At 40.6% G+C, this 19984-nt stretch overlaps 1 protein-coding gene across 1 annotated transcript in view; it reads left to right on the top strand.

Annotated features, from left to right (window-relative positions):
- The first annotated feature begins 1129 nt into the window (after positions 1-1129).
- The window catches only part of KLF13 (KLF transcription factor 13), a 36941-nt gene continuing 18086 nt past the window's right edge, over positions 1130-19984 (top strand). The window contains exon 1 of the mRNA XM_009928246.2: positions 1130-2150. Within this exon, the coding sequence (XP_009926548.2) occupies positions 1610-2150 (541 nt within the window). The 5' untranslated portion in view covers positions 1130-1609. The remainder of the gene's footprint in view (positions 2151-19984) is intronic.

Raw genomic sequence — 19984 nt, 5'->3', positions numbered from 1 at the left:
CAGGTTACCAACGAGCCTGACCCAGAGGGGAACTGTTGTGTGAGAAGCTAAAGCACGTTTTTTCACAAAGTGCAGCGGTAGCATAAGCAGAGGTTGCTCCTGAGTAAGGCATTTTTATGTGTATGAAACCAACCTTTTACTCAACCTAACACCAAAAGTATTTGAGTTTCTGCAACAGATGTTCACTTCCTCTGACACCCCCTCAAACTCCAAAACTTTCCATCCAGAAAGAAAGGCTTCCAAAGAAGCCCTCCTGCTTTCTGACCATCTCTGTCTCAGAGAAAAGGTCCATCTGTACCTAAGACAGGAATTTCACAGGAATTAGTCTGGAGAAACATGTTCCAACAGAAGGTAAGAAGCACCACAGACTAACTGCTTTCAGATGCATTTCTTTACTTTTGCTTGGCAAGTTAGTCATACACGCAACTCTTCTGTTCATTCAGGCATTAATCTCTGTAAAACTGGATGAGCTGTATCTTTTGCAAGCTGAGAATAATAATGAAAAGCAAGTTATTTTCATTTGTACTTTTTAATAATTGAGAGGCAGCAGAGTGCTATAGTGAGGTGAGTTTTGACAGAAAGGAAGGTGATTTCAAGTGTATTCCCTGGCAGTTAGTGAAACCTGTCACAACCAATTAAAATCCACACATGAACTCCATCTGTATAGCCGTAGACCAAACGGTGTAGCCTCGCTCTTTCCTGTCACTTGTATCTGTTCCAACTTTACAACGTTTATTTAATATCTTCCTTTTCACAGTTCAGTGCCTCTTAACTTGTCCCTAGCAGTACAACCTCTAATACGGCACGCCCCGAATGGTCAACATCTGTCAGAGGGGACGGCCTGTGAGAAGGGCTGGGCGATTAATGGTCCCACGGCCGCCGAGACCGCTGCCGGGGGAGGTTGCGTCTCCTTTCCCCCCAGCGGAGGGGTCCGCGCCCGCCGCTCTGCGCGCTGCGGCTCTGGACACGGCGGGGGCGGAGGGTGCCACACGCTCCCGCGGCGGGCGATTGGGAACGCCCCCTCCCCCCCGCCCCCCGCCAGCCAATCGGCCGCTTCCTTTCATTTGCGGACTGCTGCCCCGCGCGCAGGCCGCGCTGGCGGGCACAGCCCTGCTCGCGCGCCGCCAACCTCATCGGCGCAGGATGTGGCTTCGCGGTGACGTCAGGCCCAGATGTTTTCCCAGGCCACTCCCCCGCAGGGGTCCGGGCGACTCCGAGGAGCGATAACGGGGAAAGCTTATTCTACTGTCACAACGCAATGGAAGGGCAGGGGAAACCGCATCTTTATTTTATTGCGTTCTCGAAAAAACAGCATTAATTCATACTCCAAGCAACAAGCTGCCAGTGCCAGGATCTAGCTGCTCTTCTTTTTCTCTTGCATTGGACTTCCAACGCTTTTTTGATTTGGGGACAAGCTGGGTGTGATCGTCATGAACAAAGTGTGGTTTTGATGGCTGCAAAATCAGCCTTTACTTCTACAAAGAGATTCTAAGAATTGAGAGGGAAAAGTCTGCTTGCATAATCTTTTTAAAAAGGGAAAGAGCAGTGTTGTGGTGGTGGTTTTTTTTTTCCCCTCTTCTGTTTGGATTTCTTTTTAAACTTATGAAAAATGGCAACAGCAGCATGTGTGGATCATTTTGCAGCAGAGTGCCTTGTTTCTATGTCCAGTCGTGCTATTATCCATAGTCCCAAAGGGGAGCCTGATCCCCAACCTGGTGCGGCAATACCTTCTTCATCAAATGGGGAAGATAAGCGGGAAGTCAGAGAAACCGGGAAAGACAATGGATCATCATTACTTGTTGTAGCTAGCATTTTAGCAGATCTGAACCAACATGTCCCAAACTCACCTGCTCTAAGGATGGAAAAAACAGAGACCTTTGATATCACAGAACAATTACACATTTCTATTGCTCCTAAGGAGTTTGGGGAAGAAAGTGTGTCTTCGGCTGGTAAGCATGGAGGAGGAAGAGCAGCCACACCTACTAGCCTGGCTGCAGTAACTGAGCCAAGCCCCAGACAAAAGAACAAACGCACGAGAAGCTGGACTGACCCTGGATCACCCCAGAAAAAGCACAAATGCCACTATGTGGGGTGTGAAAAAATTTATGGCAAATCTTCCCATCTTAAAGCTCATCTAAGGACCCACACAGGTTAGTTATAATCCAGCCAGAGATTTATTTGTTACAGCTTGGTAATTAAAATGAATGTTGAAAACCCAAACCCAAACAAACTTGTATTTGGCCACCATTATGGTTTTATCTCTCAGAACTCAAGCTCGGGAAAACCAAACAACAACACCACCCCTCCCCCCCACCCACCCCCGGGAATAAACCCTTACTGGGCATAGATTCAAAGCTAATGTTGCCCTTTTGTATTACTTAATTTCACAGGGAATGGCTTGTGGGTCATCTGTGTGGATTGTACCAAGCTGTAATTTCTAGCTGCTAGTCTTCTTGTTCAGTGCATCTTCTACTTCCCTTTCCAATGCTTCTTACCCTCCCCCATCTACTTTTTCCTACCCCATGCTGCTGTCACTACATTTATACCAGCTTATCGCTTCCCATGCAAGCATCAGTACTTTTGATATTTTAAAATTAAATGTTCTAGAGGCACCTGAATGACTGTGTGTCTGTTTCTTTCTTTAGCAGATGCTTGTGTGAAGGCTAGAGTAGGCAGGAAGGCAGATGAGAGTCTGAACATGAGTCACAAGGAGACATTTATCTAAGTGTAGAGAGAGGGGGACATGGGCAGTCTCAAAAAAGCTTTTGGCAGCTGGGTGAAACCGATTCCAAAACAAAAAACAACATTTGAATGCAAACACCACTAACTTGTTCTGATTGGTATTCAGTGTTTACTTCTTGGTGAAGACTTATCTGACCACATTTTTGTTGCTATTGTAATTTATGAGACACACACGTAGAAAAAGTGGAAGGCTTGCAAGCACTGTGAAAATTATACACTGGAAGTATTAGGAGGGCCATCTTGAAACTGGCCCCATGACTTGCCAGACCTCATGCCTCTCTGCCTAGTGCTGGGGAACAGGAGGCTTCCAGTCAGACAGGGAGCACCAAAAATTGAGGAGACTGATCTCTGCTGAAGGCACTGATCATAGTGCATATGGCGAGGCACCACACCGACTAGAGGAGGCTTGTGCAAGCTGTTCCACTGAGTAATTTCAGACAACAAATTAGTTTACTAAGGTCTATGGTCAGTTCATTTATAAAGAGCATTAAGAAAAAAGATCCTCAGAACTAAACATGACTTAATGACTCTCAAAGTTTTAGCTCAGAGGTGGCAGCCTCACCCACACTGGCCATACCTCTTAAGCATGCCTTCAGCTTTTCCTGCTGCCTTCCTGAGATAAAGCAAGAGCCCTTCTAAATTGAGGGTATGTTTTGCTTTCCATGGGAGAGCAGAAAGCCCCATCAAGTTTCAGCATACAGATGGACAATTCCCTGTGCCGCACAGCCAAAGGAACAGTGTGTTCCTGGCACCCCAGGCAGCTTGCCCTGCTTTGCACTGTGTAACTGCTTTTTGCCTCCTTGGGAGTTATGCAGAAAAGGTGCTTCCGCTTGGTTTGCAGGGAATAGTCTCAATTAATTTTCAGTTCTTTTGCTTTTTTATTTCTGGTATTTGCCGTTGTCCTAAAAGTGAAAGATAAATTTAGCAATGTTTCTGGGCTGCCAAACCAACTAGAGGCCAAGAAGAGGAACTCCTGTCCCTGATAAAGAGGGCAGGGCTGGGCCGTGCCCACCCTGCGGGAGAGGAGAGGGAGGGCAGAGCCGTTGGGGAGTGTCGCTTCGGGCTGCCGGCTGAGCCGAGTCATTCGGGGACGCTGGCTTGCCTCCAAGTTCTCCGGGTTTTTTTCTTTTCCCTTTTCTTTTTTAACTCTTCATTTCCTGTATTTTTTCCAGGTCTGTAGGGCTTAATTGGTTAGTGCTGTAGCTAATGGCAGTGAGAGAAGAGTGTTTGCGTGTCTGTGAGAGCTAGAGGAAAAGCAGGGAAGGGACTGATTTTGCCCTGGGAGTGGCAGGACCCTCGGGGACTACAGCTTCTTTGTTTTCTTGTCTCCAGTGTCTGTGTGGGAAGCTTTAAACAAAGCTGCCAAGTTTCCCTCCTCACTGGCACCAGGTCTGACTCTAGACTGAGTTTTAAACAGGCTTAAATACCTCTTACTCCTCTTGCAGAATGTTTTCTAAGGTGTTTGAATTTTTTTCTTTCTTTAAAAGAAATTGTGACAGGCTTGAAAAAAGTTTATATGGCACTAGGAGTTAAGCTAACAGAACAGGCAATGACTTCGAGGATTGGCAAATGGGCGAATGTTTGTTTTTACAAAACTCATAATGGGTTTTACTGTTTTAGAACAAGGGGTTTGGGTCTCCTCTGCTTTCCAGTGGTCCTGAACTAGTTAAGTAACACATACACTTCAGTCAGCCCATCTGTCAAATGGATAGGGTGATGGCTATCCACCACACCAAGCAGTGGTGAAAGTACTCCAACTACACATGCAAGGTGCTTTAAACAGCTACCCCAATAACTCCCCAACCTGTTTACTAAGAAACAACCAAAACCTTCTGCTATGGAGTGGAATTTCTTCCATGTGCTGTATGACTAGACGAGCTGGTATTTAGGGGAGAACTGAAGGCTGAGAATAATACTGCAGGCTAGAAGATAGCGATGATAGTGCTAGAGATATTTGAATAGTGCAGTTTATGACCTGCTTTAGAAACTTGCTTGTCCTTGTCTGCTACTGTGCTCAGAAACTAAAGGCTTTGCTCTCCATGCTTGGAGGAAGGATAGATTAGATTGTTGAGCTTATGGTGTGGCAAAGAGATATAGAGCCTTCCAAGTACTTGCAGGTCAAATCCAGCCCACATTGGTAGGGACTGAAAGCTGGTACTATTTTCCAGCTGTTTGGTGCCCTGTGTGAAATCCTTCTGATAGTTATAATCCAGATTTCAGTGCTCAAATGTCCAAAGCAAAAACCATAGTGCAGAGGATGCTAATTATCCTATTTAAAGCAGAAGAAACAAATGGAACAGCCAAGCAAGCAACATCTGCCTTTTGTCCTTAGGCCCGTGTTCTGAGTGCAGTGTTTTAGTATGAAGTTCTCTGTTAGAAAAAATGTGCTAGAGCAATCCATAGTTTCTTGTGTTTGGTACACTAGCAGTTAAGCTATCTCAGCCTTGTGAATGCTTTATCTTTATTAAATCGACGAACACTTGAACCAGGCAGAAAACATTAGTCACCAAAATCTTTGCCGTTCTCTCCACCAGCTTTCAAACCCTTCCCTCCCCCTACATTTCTTCCTATGTTTATGTTTTCCACCCTACTCTCTCACTGGATGTCCTGGAGTTCAACGTGATCATCAGCCACAAAGCCCTTGAAGTTTTCATGTTTACCAGAAGGTTATATTTAGTGTCGGTGGGTAGATGTCAAGTCTGAATTCTTTTCCACTGAGGTTCCTGTGGACCTCAGAAGCTGTGTTGTGATGCACAGATGCAGCACCCTGTTTATGCCAAGTTATATTGATTTCATTGATAGAAAAATTTCACTGGCACACCAGTTTTAAAAATCCTCTCCACTCCTGAGAAAATTCCTAAACACAAAGGACTTTCAGAAAATCAGATAAACCATTTACATGACAAAGTTCTCCTTCCTCTAAGCAGGTTTTCAGCACTGGGTCAGTAAGAAGGTTTGGAAATTCTCTGGAATCGCTGGAAACCAGTTTGTCTCTTTTGGTACACCAGTGGGGAGAGGGAGGCAGTGCAGAGCCCAATAGCCATCTACAGGCTACAACCTCATAAAGCATTGTCCAGAACTGCTATGTTCCAAGAGGCTGTAGAAGAGCTCCAACTTATTGCATGATACTATGTATTTATATGTAGAGAAAAACTGGATTTTGGGCAGGGACCACAAGAATCCTATGTGTTGCACCCCGCCTCCACCAAATCACTGTGACCTCTCAAGCTTTTAGCCATCTTCATTAGCATGCCATCATGAATGCAGAGAAAGCATAACATAAACCTTCATTTAATTGCATTCAAAACATCCTTCTAAACTTACTAGTTCTATTCACCAAGCAGTACATCGTAACACAGAAACAGCTTTTCAATCATCAGAACTAAATGTGCTTGCACAAATTAGCATAAGCTAAAGAGATGTGGGCACCAGGCTCAAGTCTGGAGTCTTACTAAGATAGAGTCTTGCAGTGAAACAAACTTGGGGGCCAGGTAGCTTAATAGTGGCCCCTCTGTACTACTGCTAAACTAGCTGACTTTTGTATGGCTGATGGGGCTCAAGAAGAAGAGAAGGCCATCCTAATTATATTATCCTTGCTCATAGATGTCATGTTAGGACTCATCCAAGAGAAAGTGGTGAAGACCTTTGTTGGTCTCTGGCTGGCAGAGTGAGCTTGTGTAGCTATGTATTCAGCCTGCTTAACCTTGCGGTTATGGAGGACATGTTACTTGGTATCTGTTGTTCTTTTTAGTCTAACCCTTACTCATGAAAATTAGCCGAATTGAAATAGGTAGAAAAGACTGAATAATTTCCATTCACTTGTAAAGAAATTTCCATTTCTTTACATAAAATCTCTATAATCACATTTTTGAGAACAACACTAATGAACCCATATGAAAAAAGTTAGATTTTAACTTATGTACCTTTTTCCCCCCTAATTATTATATCTTGTTTCCTTAAGCAAAATTTTTCTGATTACTTTGTAACTGGGGTATGTGAAGACAGAGAAATTCATAATCTTTTTGGTATTTGAAAACGATCTGAGAAACAAAGCAATCAGACCTCACTGTGACAAGTGTGACAACAGCATAGCAGTTAGGCTGGACAAACTGGAGTAGTATTAGGTTGGTAGAGGCTTTTATATAAAGTACGGATGATACATTTAAAACAGGAGGTTAGTTTTCACTTTCAGTTCTAGTATGTCTGATTTGCTCCAACTACATTAATTCAAAACACAGCAGTAAAACATGACATCTTTGAAGTTGGTCTGAATTGAGATGCTGCCTGTGAGCATGTGAAGAAACTGATTAAACAATGTAAGGAGAAGCAATTTCACGTATCGGTGAAATAAAGTTTTATCTTCCATTTTAGCACCTGGCAATTACCAAAAACTTAGCTGGTTAGCTAAAAAACATGGACTAGACTTGGCTCTGTTTCCTTTAGCTTACCTGTAGGCACACAGTGACTCTAGAAGGAGTATATGTATGCATGCATGTGGCAAGCGGCATTTGTGAAGACTCAAGCTTTTGCAGGAGAAGATTACAAGAGGAGAAACTTAATCTAATGCCTCCTGTGCCACTCAAGAGAGCAGAGGAAAATAGGGTTGCAGACTCCTCTTGTGTAGAGCAGGATGAAATGAGGGGGTACCACTGGTTCAATCCATCCTCTGAGCTGCCAGTTGGGCTGGTCTAGGTGTCAGGACTGAGTGGGAAACTGCAATCCCTCTGAACAGGATGCCAGAGGAAACTGGAAAGGCCTTTCCCCCATCCCCCTAATCTCCCACAGGCAAGAGTACAGACTTAACTGAATTCAGCCCTCTGCACATTGCTCGGCAGTTTCAGTTTTAGTGGCTAGGCCTAGTGTTTTTGAATTCTTGTGTTAAAAGTTAGAAACGGCTAGCTGGCTCTACATGCCTAACTCACCGTTAGCATACACCCAGATTATCAAAAAGCTCCAGGGTGCCTCTAGGCTGTTGTATCCCATAATGCTCTTCTACTACCTTCCACCTCCTCTCTTTGCTGAGTGCATCAAAATCTTCTCTAAAGTTTTTCTTTGAGACAATTCTTAGCTTCAGGACAGCTTCAAATGCCAGCCTCACGAAACAGTTGTCTTTTCAGCCTAAGCCATAAGCATTCTTTCTCAGTGTTAAATAGTTCAGCAGTCTGCTCCTGCATTTTTCTAAAAACTGATGGTCTTAAGTGTCTTTTAATAAGCCTGTATTTTTAAAAACAATACAAAACTGCAAAGCATTGTTTTTGTTGCTTTGAAAGAGCTCTGCAACTCCTTTCTTACTTCCTCTAAGAAGATTTCAACACATTAAAAAAAAAGGATTCAACTGAAAACATAAACCAACTTCATTTACAGTCCTGCCTAGTCCCCACCCTTACATGCAATTCCAAACAATAACATTATTAGTTAAAGGTATTGATCCTAAGCCTAGATCAAACAGTCTATGTTCATTGAAGGTAACAAATAAGCAGTATATATGCTATAAGTAGCCTAATGTTAAAATCTTTGAAATAAGCACAGGGCATAAATTTCTTAAAAGAGTAAGCAAGTTTTAGAACTTATATTTTCCAAAAGGAGCTGAAGTCAGGAAGAAGGGCAGAACTACTCCTACTCACTCCTTTTAACTGACTGGTTCAGGACTGAATAATAGGATTCAGTTAATTCAGCTGCAAAAGAGTTAGGGTTAGATTGGTTGCATGGAGAATCCAGCTGGCTGACAACTGTATTTACTACACACTTGAGTAGTATTAGCTACTAGAGAGAACTAAATCTTCTGATCGTTACACAGGTTTTTCTGTGAAAGGCTTCCCTTCCCTTCCTTTCCCTCCTTTTTCTCCCCAGTCTTTATGGTGATATTATTTAATCCTGCAGAAGTCACAGGAGTAAAGCTTCTGATAACAGTTAATAGAGTTTAGGTATTGTAGCTAAAAAGCCTTTAAAGCAAAGCCGTACTTATCATTGCCATAAGTGTGATGGAGAGAGGGTGTACTACAAAAACCACTCTGTCTTCTTTTTCCCTTTTCACCATTGTCTTTGAAACAGGTATAATCAGCATAGCTAAATACTCTTTCTCCATAATTTCCCCCACTTTTCCTCTCTTTGCTTTTGCTGAGTGAAAAGGGAAGAGGAAGATGACAATCTGTTTAAAAGACAAATGGGCATTGCTTTGAATCTGAGGGGACATACATGGTTGTGCTGTGTTGCACTGAAACATGCTCAATAAACCAGGGAAAAAAAATGTACAGAAAGAAAATGAATCAATTTGTGACTTCCACAGTTCTTTGGAAATCACATTTTGCTGAGACCAAGACAGTTACTGAGACAAATCTAGCTCAGGCAGTGAGTTGCCATCCTGGGCAACCTGTGATCTTACTGTAGTCGAGCAGAGCATAATTAACAAAAAATATCCCAACTACACTACGGCTGTTGCAGTCAACATCATTCACAGAATACAGTGTTCAGGGACTGCCTTTTCTACCGGGTGAAAACTTTGGGTATCTAGTGGAAAATCAGAAACTTCACAGAATTCTCTTCCCCAAAACCATCCTCCTTTTAGCATGGAGGTGGTACTCAGGTCCAGTGTAATAAGATCTATTAATATTGGAAGTGGTGAGGATGGATTGTCTTCCGCATCTCAGACACCAGTAGCAGCACTTCCCTTCTCAGTAGCAAGACCAAAGTCTTACAGATAGTCTGGAGTAAACCAGCAAACAATCTTTTTAATGAATGGACGATTGCAATTGATAGCTGTGTTTGTATTAGAAATTAATCATAGCCTTATGGAAAAAGTGTTCTGGATGATCTGTAGAAGATTTTTCTGGAGTAGTACATACTTCTTTGCAGGACACTGGAAGGTATTTGTATGTGACATGAGTTCTGCATAAACAACAAATATTTTGCTAAACTGGAGTTCTTTATGAAACAAACTCACAATTGGATTTCATCTGAAAAGAAGGCACCTTTAACCATTTAAAATACAACTGTTGCATTGTGTTATTGTCTCGCTGAACATGGTTATGGCACATTGAAGAGCAGAAACCTGGAACTTGTTTATATTGGACATGTGGTTTCTAGTTCTGTTTGATAAGTTAAGCATGTTCCAACTTCCCCTCTGCCCCATTCCAATCTTGGATCAGCTGTTTGGAAGTCAATGCTGATGGAACCAAAAAAATACTCTACTCTTCCAATGCAGGACAAACTTTGAAGGGTCCTTTCTGTAGAATTTCTATAGGTATACTTTTTTTCTTTGTTAGTCACTTAGCTTTTATTAGGTAGATTCGAATGGGCAGTGAGATCATTATCTTGCTGTGTTCAGTTTAACAATAGTTAGACAATGCGGGTTATTTAAGTGCAGGCACTGAAGTCAGACACACATATCCTGTATTTTTCAGGTCTTGCAGATTCAGCAGATCTTACAGGGCCTCCGCTTAATATAAAAAGATAAGTTTTTAAAAGTTCAGGGTGCCATCAGTGTAGTTACTGGTAGAAAAACGACGACAGAAGCTTTTTTGCAGCCCTAACATAAAAAGCATTTACTAACCAGGAACTTGGCACAAGTCAAATGGTATTAAACTAAGCATATCCTGAAATGACCTCTAGTGCAAGGAAAAGGTTTTCTGTAATCAGTTACAGCAATTTTGTAGTGCTCTCAGGAATTATAGGCAAAATATTTGTGACTGGGTATCTGTTGACATTGCAGTCAATGGATCAATAAGCTATCTTAGATTTATTGCACACTATATTTCTACCATACTGCTCTCTATTATTCAGTTATATGAGGTTTTGGAATAAAGGCACCTGAAAAATTCACGTGAGAGAGCATTGTGTTGCTGTTACATATTTTGCAGCTTTCTGTCTGCTTTGGTCCTGCAGCCAGCTAGAGTATCCCTGGACAGCAAATGCACAAACAGAACAGGTATGCTGGTTATGTAGCCTTTACTGCCTTCAACAGTAGCTTTTAAGACTGGTCAAGGAGAGAGGCAGAACTGCTAGCCACTTAGTTCCAGAGTAAGACCAGCTGAGGTACAGCAGCCAAAAAGGATGTATTGAGCTTTTTAAAGTAAACAGCTGTCAGTATTTCCACTACAGGAACATAACAATGGAGACAGCTGAGAAAGGTTAGAAGATGACAGCCTAGTCCATCGTTTCCTGCAAAATTTTGCTGAAATGGTGAGCTGTTTGTTAATAGATCTGAGAAATATTGTTTTGCAATTTGGGAGTAAATAAATGAAATGACATTGGTACAAATTTAGGTACTAGACTGGGGCTTTATAGGTTCTTGCGAAGCCTCACAGTGTATTTGGAGCTTTCCTGCATTCTTAATCTGGTAGTTTAGGATCCTGCTATAACAAATATGAACAGGGATGCTGCTAAAATCTCACTGAACCATAGGCTAATTCTTGTTATATATTGTAGGGGCTTACTGAATTTAAATTTGCAATTTCTTTTAAATGTCAGCAGAAGGATTGCAGGCTAGCATTAATACATGATTGCCTTGGCAGTTTTTGATTGTTCTGGCAATTGATATATTTTCCAAAACTAATGTGAATTGTATGCAGCTTTCTTATGCATGGATGTGAAACTCTTAACAGAGCACTGAAAGCCCCTCTAAGTCAATGGAAATTTTTCATTTGGTGTACCTATGTCCATACAAGCAATGCCAATAGAATGTTGGCAGATGGCTAGTCATATTGTATAATAAATCCAGGGTGTATTTGCAAAGTATGTTCTTTAAATTCTCAGAACATGTCCAAAACAAAACTGAATTTCTTAGATACCCCAAAGGATTACATATCTGCCAGGATTCTCATTGATACATTTTTTTCCCCTTTCCACAGAGATGTACAGTATTTGCACCTTCCATTTCCCCCAACTTTCATCATTCTTGGAAACAACTGAATTCTTCTCACTAATGTTTTAGAACTAGTCTTTTTCAGATTGGCAACATGTGCACCAAATTCTAGCTTAAATAGAAATATATGACCAAAATTATGAGCAACCAGAAAAGCAAATGCTTTGGAATTTGTAGATGCCCCTACACAGTATTATTAGCATTAATACACCTGTAAGAAATGGATTAAAAGCTCATTTTTTCAACAAACATCTGAAAAGATGTAGAATTTGGTCATGGGACAAAGTAACTCTATACCATGAGTTTAATAGATGCTACGGCATGGATTTAATAGAATTAGTTTTACTTCAAGCTATATGATATGAGAGGTATGACTATCTCTAGCTAATCACCTACCCTGTTTCTTAACAAAAAAAATCCTAATAAGGAAGCACAGATATTTTTTTTTTAAGCACAGAATTTTGAGTTTCGTTTGGAAAGAAACCACCACCTACACATATAGTAAGCATTGCATTGATAATAAACATAAAAACGTTTTTGCACACTGTTAAAGATCACTTACGGTAAACCCTAACTCTGATTCTGTCCCTCCTTCATGTGCTGGTGAGGCTTTGAAGGTGGAATAGGGCTGTTGCAGCTAGGTAGATTAACTCAGCATTGGGACATGCTGCCTGGAGGGAGGATTCTCCCTCTCCCCACTGCCTCCAGCTCTTACCTGCTCTGCAGAATAGCTGATGCTGTTGAAAAGATAAGTTTTCAAATGGCAGACAGGTATGATAGCTGCCAGAGTTTGCAGAGGGCCTGAAACAGTAACTTTAAGAGGAGAAATGTCTCAATTCATAACAGTGAGTTTTAACATGCTACTGAAGGTATTTTAGAGGTTTGGCATCTATCTATGACATTCAGACCCATTACTTTCTGGTCAGCTTCATCTATGGTATAGATCCCACATAATCTGCAAATTCTTAAGAGAACAACTGAGGAGAATTGTGATACTTACACCATAAAAATCTGTTTAAAACTGTTAAAGGAAACTGCACACATGTATCACAACTCCTCTGTAATCCTGATATGATGACTTTTGAAAGACCTGTAGAAGCACAGATATACTAGTGGGAACATAGCTGGATGTTGTGGGAACACAATGGTACTCACGATTCATTCTACTATGGTTATATTCCACAGCTTTCTTAACATCTCATGTGCAAGTGAGTTCAGATATCACACAAGATCAGGGTAATTATCCATGCTGAAAGACCCTTTCACCATTTTTCTATGTCTTCCTTCCAGCTTGAGTGAGTTTTGTTGTGTTGGCATCTTCCAGTCTGCGGGACGGTATCATTAATGGCACCATCTCATTGACCAGATCAGCCATGATTTAAGCCAGCATCTGTTGGAGCTCGGAGTTTAAATGTAGAAATCTAACTTCTGGGGAGCTATTTCAATCAACAAGTCTCATTGGTAGCTTTCAGAAAATGAGATGGTTGGGCAGGTTACAATGTCATCTTTGCTGTGCTCGCTCAAGTAGACAAATACTGTACAACAGCTGGCACAAATGCTTTACGATGAACCTTGTCCCAGACTTCTATAACTGGGAAACGTACAGATGAAATGTGTTTAGGAACATGATTGTCAGATACCTTGTACTCTCTAAGGTGATAATTTGTGAAGGTCTCATTATATAATGGAGAGACAAAGCTGTAATGAGAAACAGGTTTTAAATACTGCTTGTCGAAGTACAGATGTTCAGCACCAGCACCTTGTGAGCAAAGTTTCAGGCAGTCCCCAAAGGGGTGGGTTTTTAAAAAAAAAACAAACGAAAAAGAACAGAATATTTTGTCATTCTGTTTCTTACCCTAATTCAGTACATGGAATTGACCAATGTTTCTGGTAAGCAGTGTGGACTAAGCAAACATATGTTTTCTCTCCAAGTGTAAACTCTCACCTGACTCATACCACAAGATCCTAGATGGTGAAGGGCTTTTCATTTTTAGAGACTTTTTTGCTAACCTTGCTTACTGGTGAAAAGCCATATGAAGGGCTTTTCATTTTTAGAGACTTTTTTGCTAACCTTGCTTACTGGTGAAAAGCCATATAGAACTCACCTGTTTTCTCTGCATTTCTGCATGTGATTTCTTTGAGCAGTGCCACCTCTGGAGAAAACAATATCACTGACCTTATGAAACCAAAATAATCTCTGTAATGATACAGTATTTTAAACCTACATCTTTCACTTGATACTTCCTTTTTTCTTCCCCATCATTTAAATTGAGATTGTTTAATAGGCTGCTGTTAATTCCTTGAAGTTTTAGGGCTCTGAAACATAAAAAAGAAAAGTCATAGTTCAGCTCTTTCACTATGCTTGACAGAATAATAAGGATTTGAGTACTTCCCCCCCTCTCAGTCTAACACCAAGCTTCTCAGTGAAACAATCCTTCTCTTCTTTTGGCCTTATCTTGACTGGTGTTCTTCTAGACTGTTTACAGGAACATAATTCAATTTTTGTATGCAATAGACTACTTCCTTTTGAATGTACAAATCACTAGATTATTTTTTGTCACTAAGGCAAAAATTTATTTTTTGACACTAAGAATGTAATAGGTTACAAAAAAGGTCTGAGAGAATGCTATCTGGCTGGTGCTTTGCTTTTGTAATGAATTCTTGGAAAAGCAGCTATACTTTCTGAGGACATATCATCAATACTCTGCTTTGTGCTGCTAAGGTTAGCACTTGTGGATGAGTTACAGACTAATTATTTTGGAAAAGCAAATGACACCTGCGCTGAACTTCTGTGCATATGTTTGCTTAAACCTTCTTTCCATGAGCCAACTCTGGTCTTCTATATAGTGTACCCCTGGACACATACAAGGTGCACTTACATTTCTGTATTATACATATACACCATAAACTGGATATGACCACTGTTGTTTGCAAGAGACTCAAACTCATTTGGTATAAGATACATTTTTCTGGTGTTAGCATGAAAATTAGTTTCTTAGGTGTTTAAATGAATTTCTTGCAGAAAGGCAAGGAACTGATGTGATTGATACACTTCATATTTTTTCTTCTTTGAATGCTTTGGAGGAACTGAGCTCCACTCATTTGCAAAGGAATCCAAGTTACCACATAACTATTTTCTCAACTAAGTAGTTGTAAAGAGGCTGTAACATTCTCATGGGTGCTCTGCAAGTTCTGTGGTATTCGCTTTATGAAGAAGTGATTGTGCTAGCACACTTTTGAGTACATTTGTCATAGTTTCAAGGACAAACACAGTAAGAACAACAGTAACTTCCACTGCACAACTGTTTTTCACTGGGAAATCAGACCACCTTTGGGTTTTCTAATACCTGATATAAACGGTCCTAAGTTCCTAAGTCAAGCTTGTGTTCGACTCTTCTGATTATAAAATGCAGTTGCAGCTCCTTACCATCTGTACAGAGCTCCACTGACACAGCAGTACTTGGTGAATAATCAACTCTAATCCTTCCAGCTTCTGTGTTAGTTTCTGTGTGGACATTCCTTGTGTCCAGTTCCTTCTCCCTTATATTAAGGCATGGGAACAGGCCTTAGCTGCCTCACCCAGAGTGATTAATTTATTCTCTTAACAGCATTTACAGCCTTGAGTAATAGAACCAATGGGTCACACTGAAAAGGTGATTTACAGATGTGCATCTATGAGCATGCAGACAGCACTGTGTATAAAACTTTACAGTGCGAGGTTATTTATCTTCTGCAAAAAATGGTTAACGCATACCTGTTTGTATGCAGTTTAATGATGTATCATTTTTCCTAAGACTAAGATTTTCTCTTATTTGTCCATCATTCACAAAGAGTAACAATCCTAAACTTGAGCTGTAAAAACTTTTCTTTTCAAAGAAAGTAGAAACAAGTTTCAAAGAATTGGCTGAAATTCAAGGTCAGAGTACTCTGTGCATTACATCTTTTGTGGAAATGATAAACTGTCCTGTTTGGCACTGTCAAACTGCAACAGCAATAGTTGGATCATCTCAATCCCCTGAAGCTAAGTCAGGATACAACACAACTCATGAAGTTGCAATTCCTGTTTTCTTTGGTTTTATTTCCAGTCAGTGTGTTGTAAACCCAATTACTCAAGTTTATGAACCTTGCAACTCTGTGTACTGCAATTCCTGAATCCCAGCCAGAGACCCCTCATAGCTGCCAGAGTTGTGCTTAGCAGGAGCTAGGAATATGGACAGGAAGTCAGGTTCAAATCATTTTGTAGTTCCCAGATTTAGGACTAGATTGACCAAGAGTCCAAATGGAAATAAGAACAGCTGGGAACTTCTGTGATCTTTTTCAAAGTAAAAATTATGTCCTCTGCATAGGGTTTTGGAGCTAGCCTGCCAACTTGCAGGGATATCTTTTAGAATTTCACAATAATAGTTTAAAATAATGTGCATATCCTATTCTATTTCACAGAACTTTTCCATCACAGGAACCTTCTCCTGAAAAAATCTTCAGCCACAGTAAAATCCTGTATTTTGCAGAGTATTTCATTAGCCCCTCTGCTTTTGGGCATGCAAGGTGTAGTCAACTAATTTTCCTGCATACGCAAGGAACAGGTGTACCATCTCAAAAAGCCAGAAAGGCCAGCAGGTTTCTTCTCCTCACCCCAAAGAGCAGGCCTGTTATGAAGTAGATCTGCTCACTTCTTAAACAAAGAAGTGTAGCAGAGCATGAATAAATGTGCCCGAGGCACTAGTAATTTATGATTTGGCCAGTAATAGGGATCTTTCTACTGCAACTTGTCTACGTTTACAGCAACTGCATTTTTACTTATGTATGACCTGTAGAATTCAGAATCTCTGCTAAGGAATCACTCACATAATAAAATGGTTTCCATGTCAAGAGGCTTTTAAAGTGCTTACAGAGAAAACAGTGGCAACTGGGCAGCCCTTCTAGCATGATTCATATGTATAAACCACATTCTGTAGTGAGACATAACTGGTTTTAACGCTGCTCTGCTCTGTAAAGGCAAGCAATGAAGACATGGGCGTGGCATGCAAGGGAAAAGAGTTATAGCTGGTAAAGAGGCCATGCCTGTATATATGTATAATTTGGTAAATTTCAAACTAGTAAAGACATTCCTTTCAATACTAATTTGAAAAAGGAAAGTATTTAAAATAGTACTTCCTTTTGAAAAAAGGAATCCAGTTGATTTCTGTGAGTACATGATGAGATAGTTGCTTCAAAAGTAGAGAGAAATGTTTTCAAAGTTATATGTACCAAGCTGTCCTTGACAAAGCTGTCTTTGAAATATGTCCATGTTCTACTTAAGATCTTAGCTTTTCAGTTATGTTTCACATCCAGAGTCATACTTAGATAATTAGCTCCTGACTTGTACTCCTCCACAGCCACATCATTCATTCATTTCCAGCACTCACCATGGCCTCTCTCCTACGCCATGACCCCACATGTCAGACACAGCTGGTGAGGCTAGTCTCCCTGGTGATGCTGCAACCAGCTGTCCTGCAAAATGATCATAAAACATGGAGAGATCGCAGGAGCTGAACTGCACCTAGGGTGTGTTATACTGTGGGTGTTAGTGCTCAGAGAAATGGTGCTCTAGCAGTCATGCTCCTCTGTTGCAGTCTAATGAAATAGCCTGTCTTCTCTCACATGATGTACCCCACTTCATGTGACTTGTTGATGCTTGTAGTCTTGCAGGCTTAGAGAGAAGTTGCTTGGCAAGTCTTATCTAAGGAGGAATGCTAAGGCAATCTCATTGCAACATCTCATTAATAACCATTTATTTCTATTTTGTATAGAATATGGCCAAGGTGGTAACACATGCTTTCAGAAACAGCTTGAGACATTGGATAGGAGCCTGACTTTTCAGAAAACTAGGTGTACATCCCTACAGGTTCACTCCAGTGATTAAAACATTAAGACAACCAAAATTAAAAGACAACCTAATCAGTGATAAAACCTTCTCTTATTTATTTTCTGCTTATATATGAGAATGAGGCCTTGATGTGTGTGTGCTTACACACATTTGTAGTTTTAAAGAAAAAAGACTGAAAAACAAGCTGAAACTAGAAAGGAGCAGGTAACTGATGCTCGCTCTTTCTTTTTGTACAGCTGTGGTTGAAGGAGACTGCTAGATGGGGAGATGCAAAATAAACAGGGAAGCTATTGTCAGAACAGAACATATAAATGAGACTAGCAAGAGTTGAATGTTGAACTGCAAATATTGTCTTTTCTAAAAAGCTGACCTGCTTTAAAAGTGAGCACATTAGAATATGAGTACAACTGTTATCATAGAATCTGATTCCTTTATTAAAAACAAAAACCTGAATCCTGGTTTAAACAGGAAGTGTGACTTTACAATCTGGGCAGAAGATTTTCTGAAGCGTATGCAATAGGTTTATGCATACCTTGAATGGTAGCTGCCTGGTGTCAAGCAACAAACTTACTGTTTGATTATCATTCCATAAAACTACTTTCCAGAGCTGCCTGTTCCCTGAAGCTGGATGCTCCATATGGGCATTGGCTGATGCTACTCATAAACTACTTCAGCACCACCTTGTTCTCTGGCACAACAAGCCATTCAAAATGAGAATAAAGATAAAAGGAAATTCCTGCTCCCTCTCTCCTCCATACAGTTGGAATAAACTCTCAGTCTCAGATTTTTCACTCAGCTTTACAGCTTTAGCTCTACTTACAAATGCTGAAGTCCCATGTTTCATGTATGCTGTGTTACTGTGAGGTTGTTGATTAAACAGTTCAAAAGTTCACAAAGAGACATTTCACAGTTACAGCCAAAGACAACTTTACTAACTTCTGTTTGCTTGGCTTCTATCGAAATGAAATCTCATCCTGTCCCCAAGTCCTGGGAGATGCTGTGCACATAAAATGTCATAACTTAACAGCAATGTCTATTCATGCCAAAGTATGTGGACTTCAGTTGGAGGCAGATGACATTCAACATCTTCCAGAATTCAGATAAATAAAGCACAGGTTTCAGTTTAGATGAATAATCCTTTAGTCTGTTATTCTGCATAGCAGGACAACCTTTCATTAATTTGATAGGCTTTGCTTTTACAAACACTTTTCTGTTTTTAGTAGAATAGAATAATAAAAAAATCATTGATATGTCAACAGAGAAAAGACTGATTCATGGGGTCATATCATTCCTTCTTTGCAGTTATTCATGCAAGTGCTGGGTAATGCTCATGGAGCCAGTTTCACAAGTAAAGCATAAATTCACCCACAATTCACACCAGATTAATATAATTTGTCATTACCTATTTAATTGCTCTCCCACTTAAAACATTTCAATTGTCATACCAGAGATCAGGAACATTACCGTGCAAATTTTTATGAAAGCCACGCCAAAAATTATTTGTGAGGTGGACTTTCATTGAAAGCAGTCTAAACCGCTACAGAGATTGTTTCCGTGTTCACTGTACAAACAGGGATGGTTTGTGATGTTTCAGTTTGATTTCAAACATTCTTGCAATACAAGCATCTTCAGGTTCTAGTTTTTAGGTTTGATCTAACTTTTAAGTTCCTCCCTCCCACAGTGGTCAGAACTCAGATAAATTAAAGCTTAAGACCATCTAAGTAAGCTAATTAGAATTTTCCAACAGAGACTAGATAGCAGCATTTTCAGGTAGAGGAAGAAGACCCTTGGGCTATTAGAAGAATAAGGAGTAACCTGTGTCCCACACTGCAGGCTGAAGAAAGATAGGTCATCACATTGATCAAAAAAGGAGGACAGTTATCTGTGGAGGTACATTCACAAGAGACTCTCCAAAGAAGCAGTTAAAACATTTAGAAGTCACTATGTTGTATTTTTCGTTCCTGCCATTTGACCTATGAGTACCTACTGGTTAATTCTGCTACACGTATAATTTCTCTGTATAAAGACCACATCATCGAGAATGAATGGCTTGACAGTTAGCCTGTCAGCTCTGTTGGGACATAATCTGAGGTTTCAAGAAGAGGTAGCACAGATTGGAAGAGGGGGAAGTGTCCTATAGTGAGCATGTAATCTTTCTTCCCACTGTAAGAGTGGACTGGAGAAAGACAGGATGCTAACGAGTGTAATACTCTTTAGAGGTCCCATGGAGCTGCTAACAGTCAGATGTCTGATCTGGAGCTGTTTTGAGTTTGCAGAGTGGGCTGGGTAATGGAGTGAGCAATTCTGAGGTAGCACAGGAAAGATCCAGACAGCAGTTTGTAATGGAAATCTTGTGTTTCTGTTGGTACCTTAACTACCCATTCCCTGTAAACGCATTCGATTCAGTTGTGTCAGCTATGGGTAAGATTTTTTTCCCTCCTGGAGGAGGGAGAATCAAGTCTGGGGAGTTTTCTTTCTTGGCTTCGGTTGCTGTCTGCATAACATTTTCATTAATC

Source organism: Haliaeetus albicilla, chromosome 12, assembly GCF_947461875.1.
Source record: "Haliaeetus albicilla chromosome 12, bHalAlb1.1, whole genome shotgun sequence".
NCBI classification, from domain to species: domain Eukaryota; kingdom Metazoa; phylum Chordata; class Aves; order Accipitriformes; family Accipitridae; genus Haliaeetus; species Haliaeetus albicilla.
The sequence above is the reverse complement of the archived record's forward strand: the minus strand, read 5'-3'. Positions and strand labels throughout refer to the sequence as shown.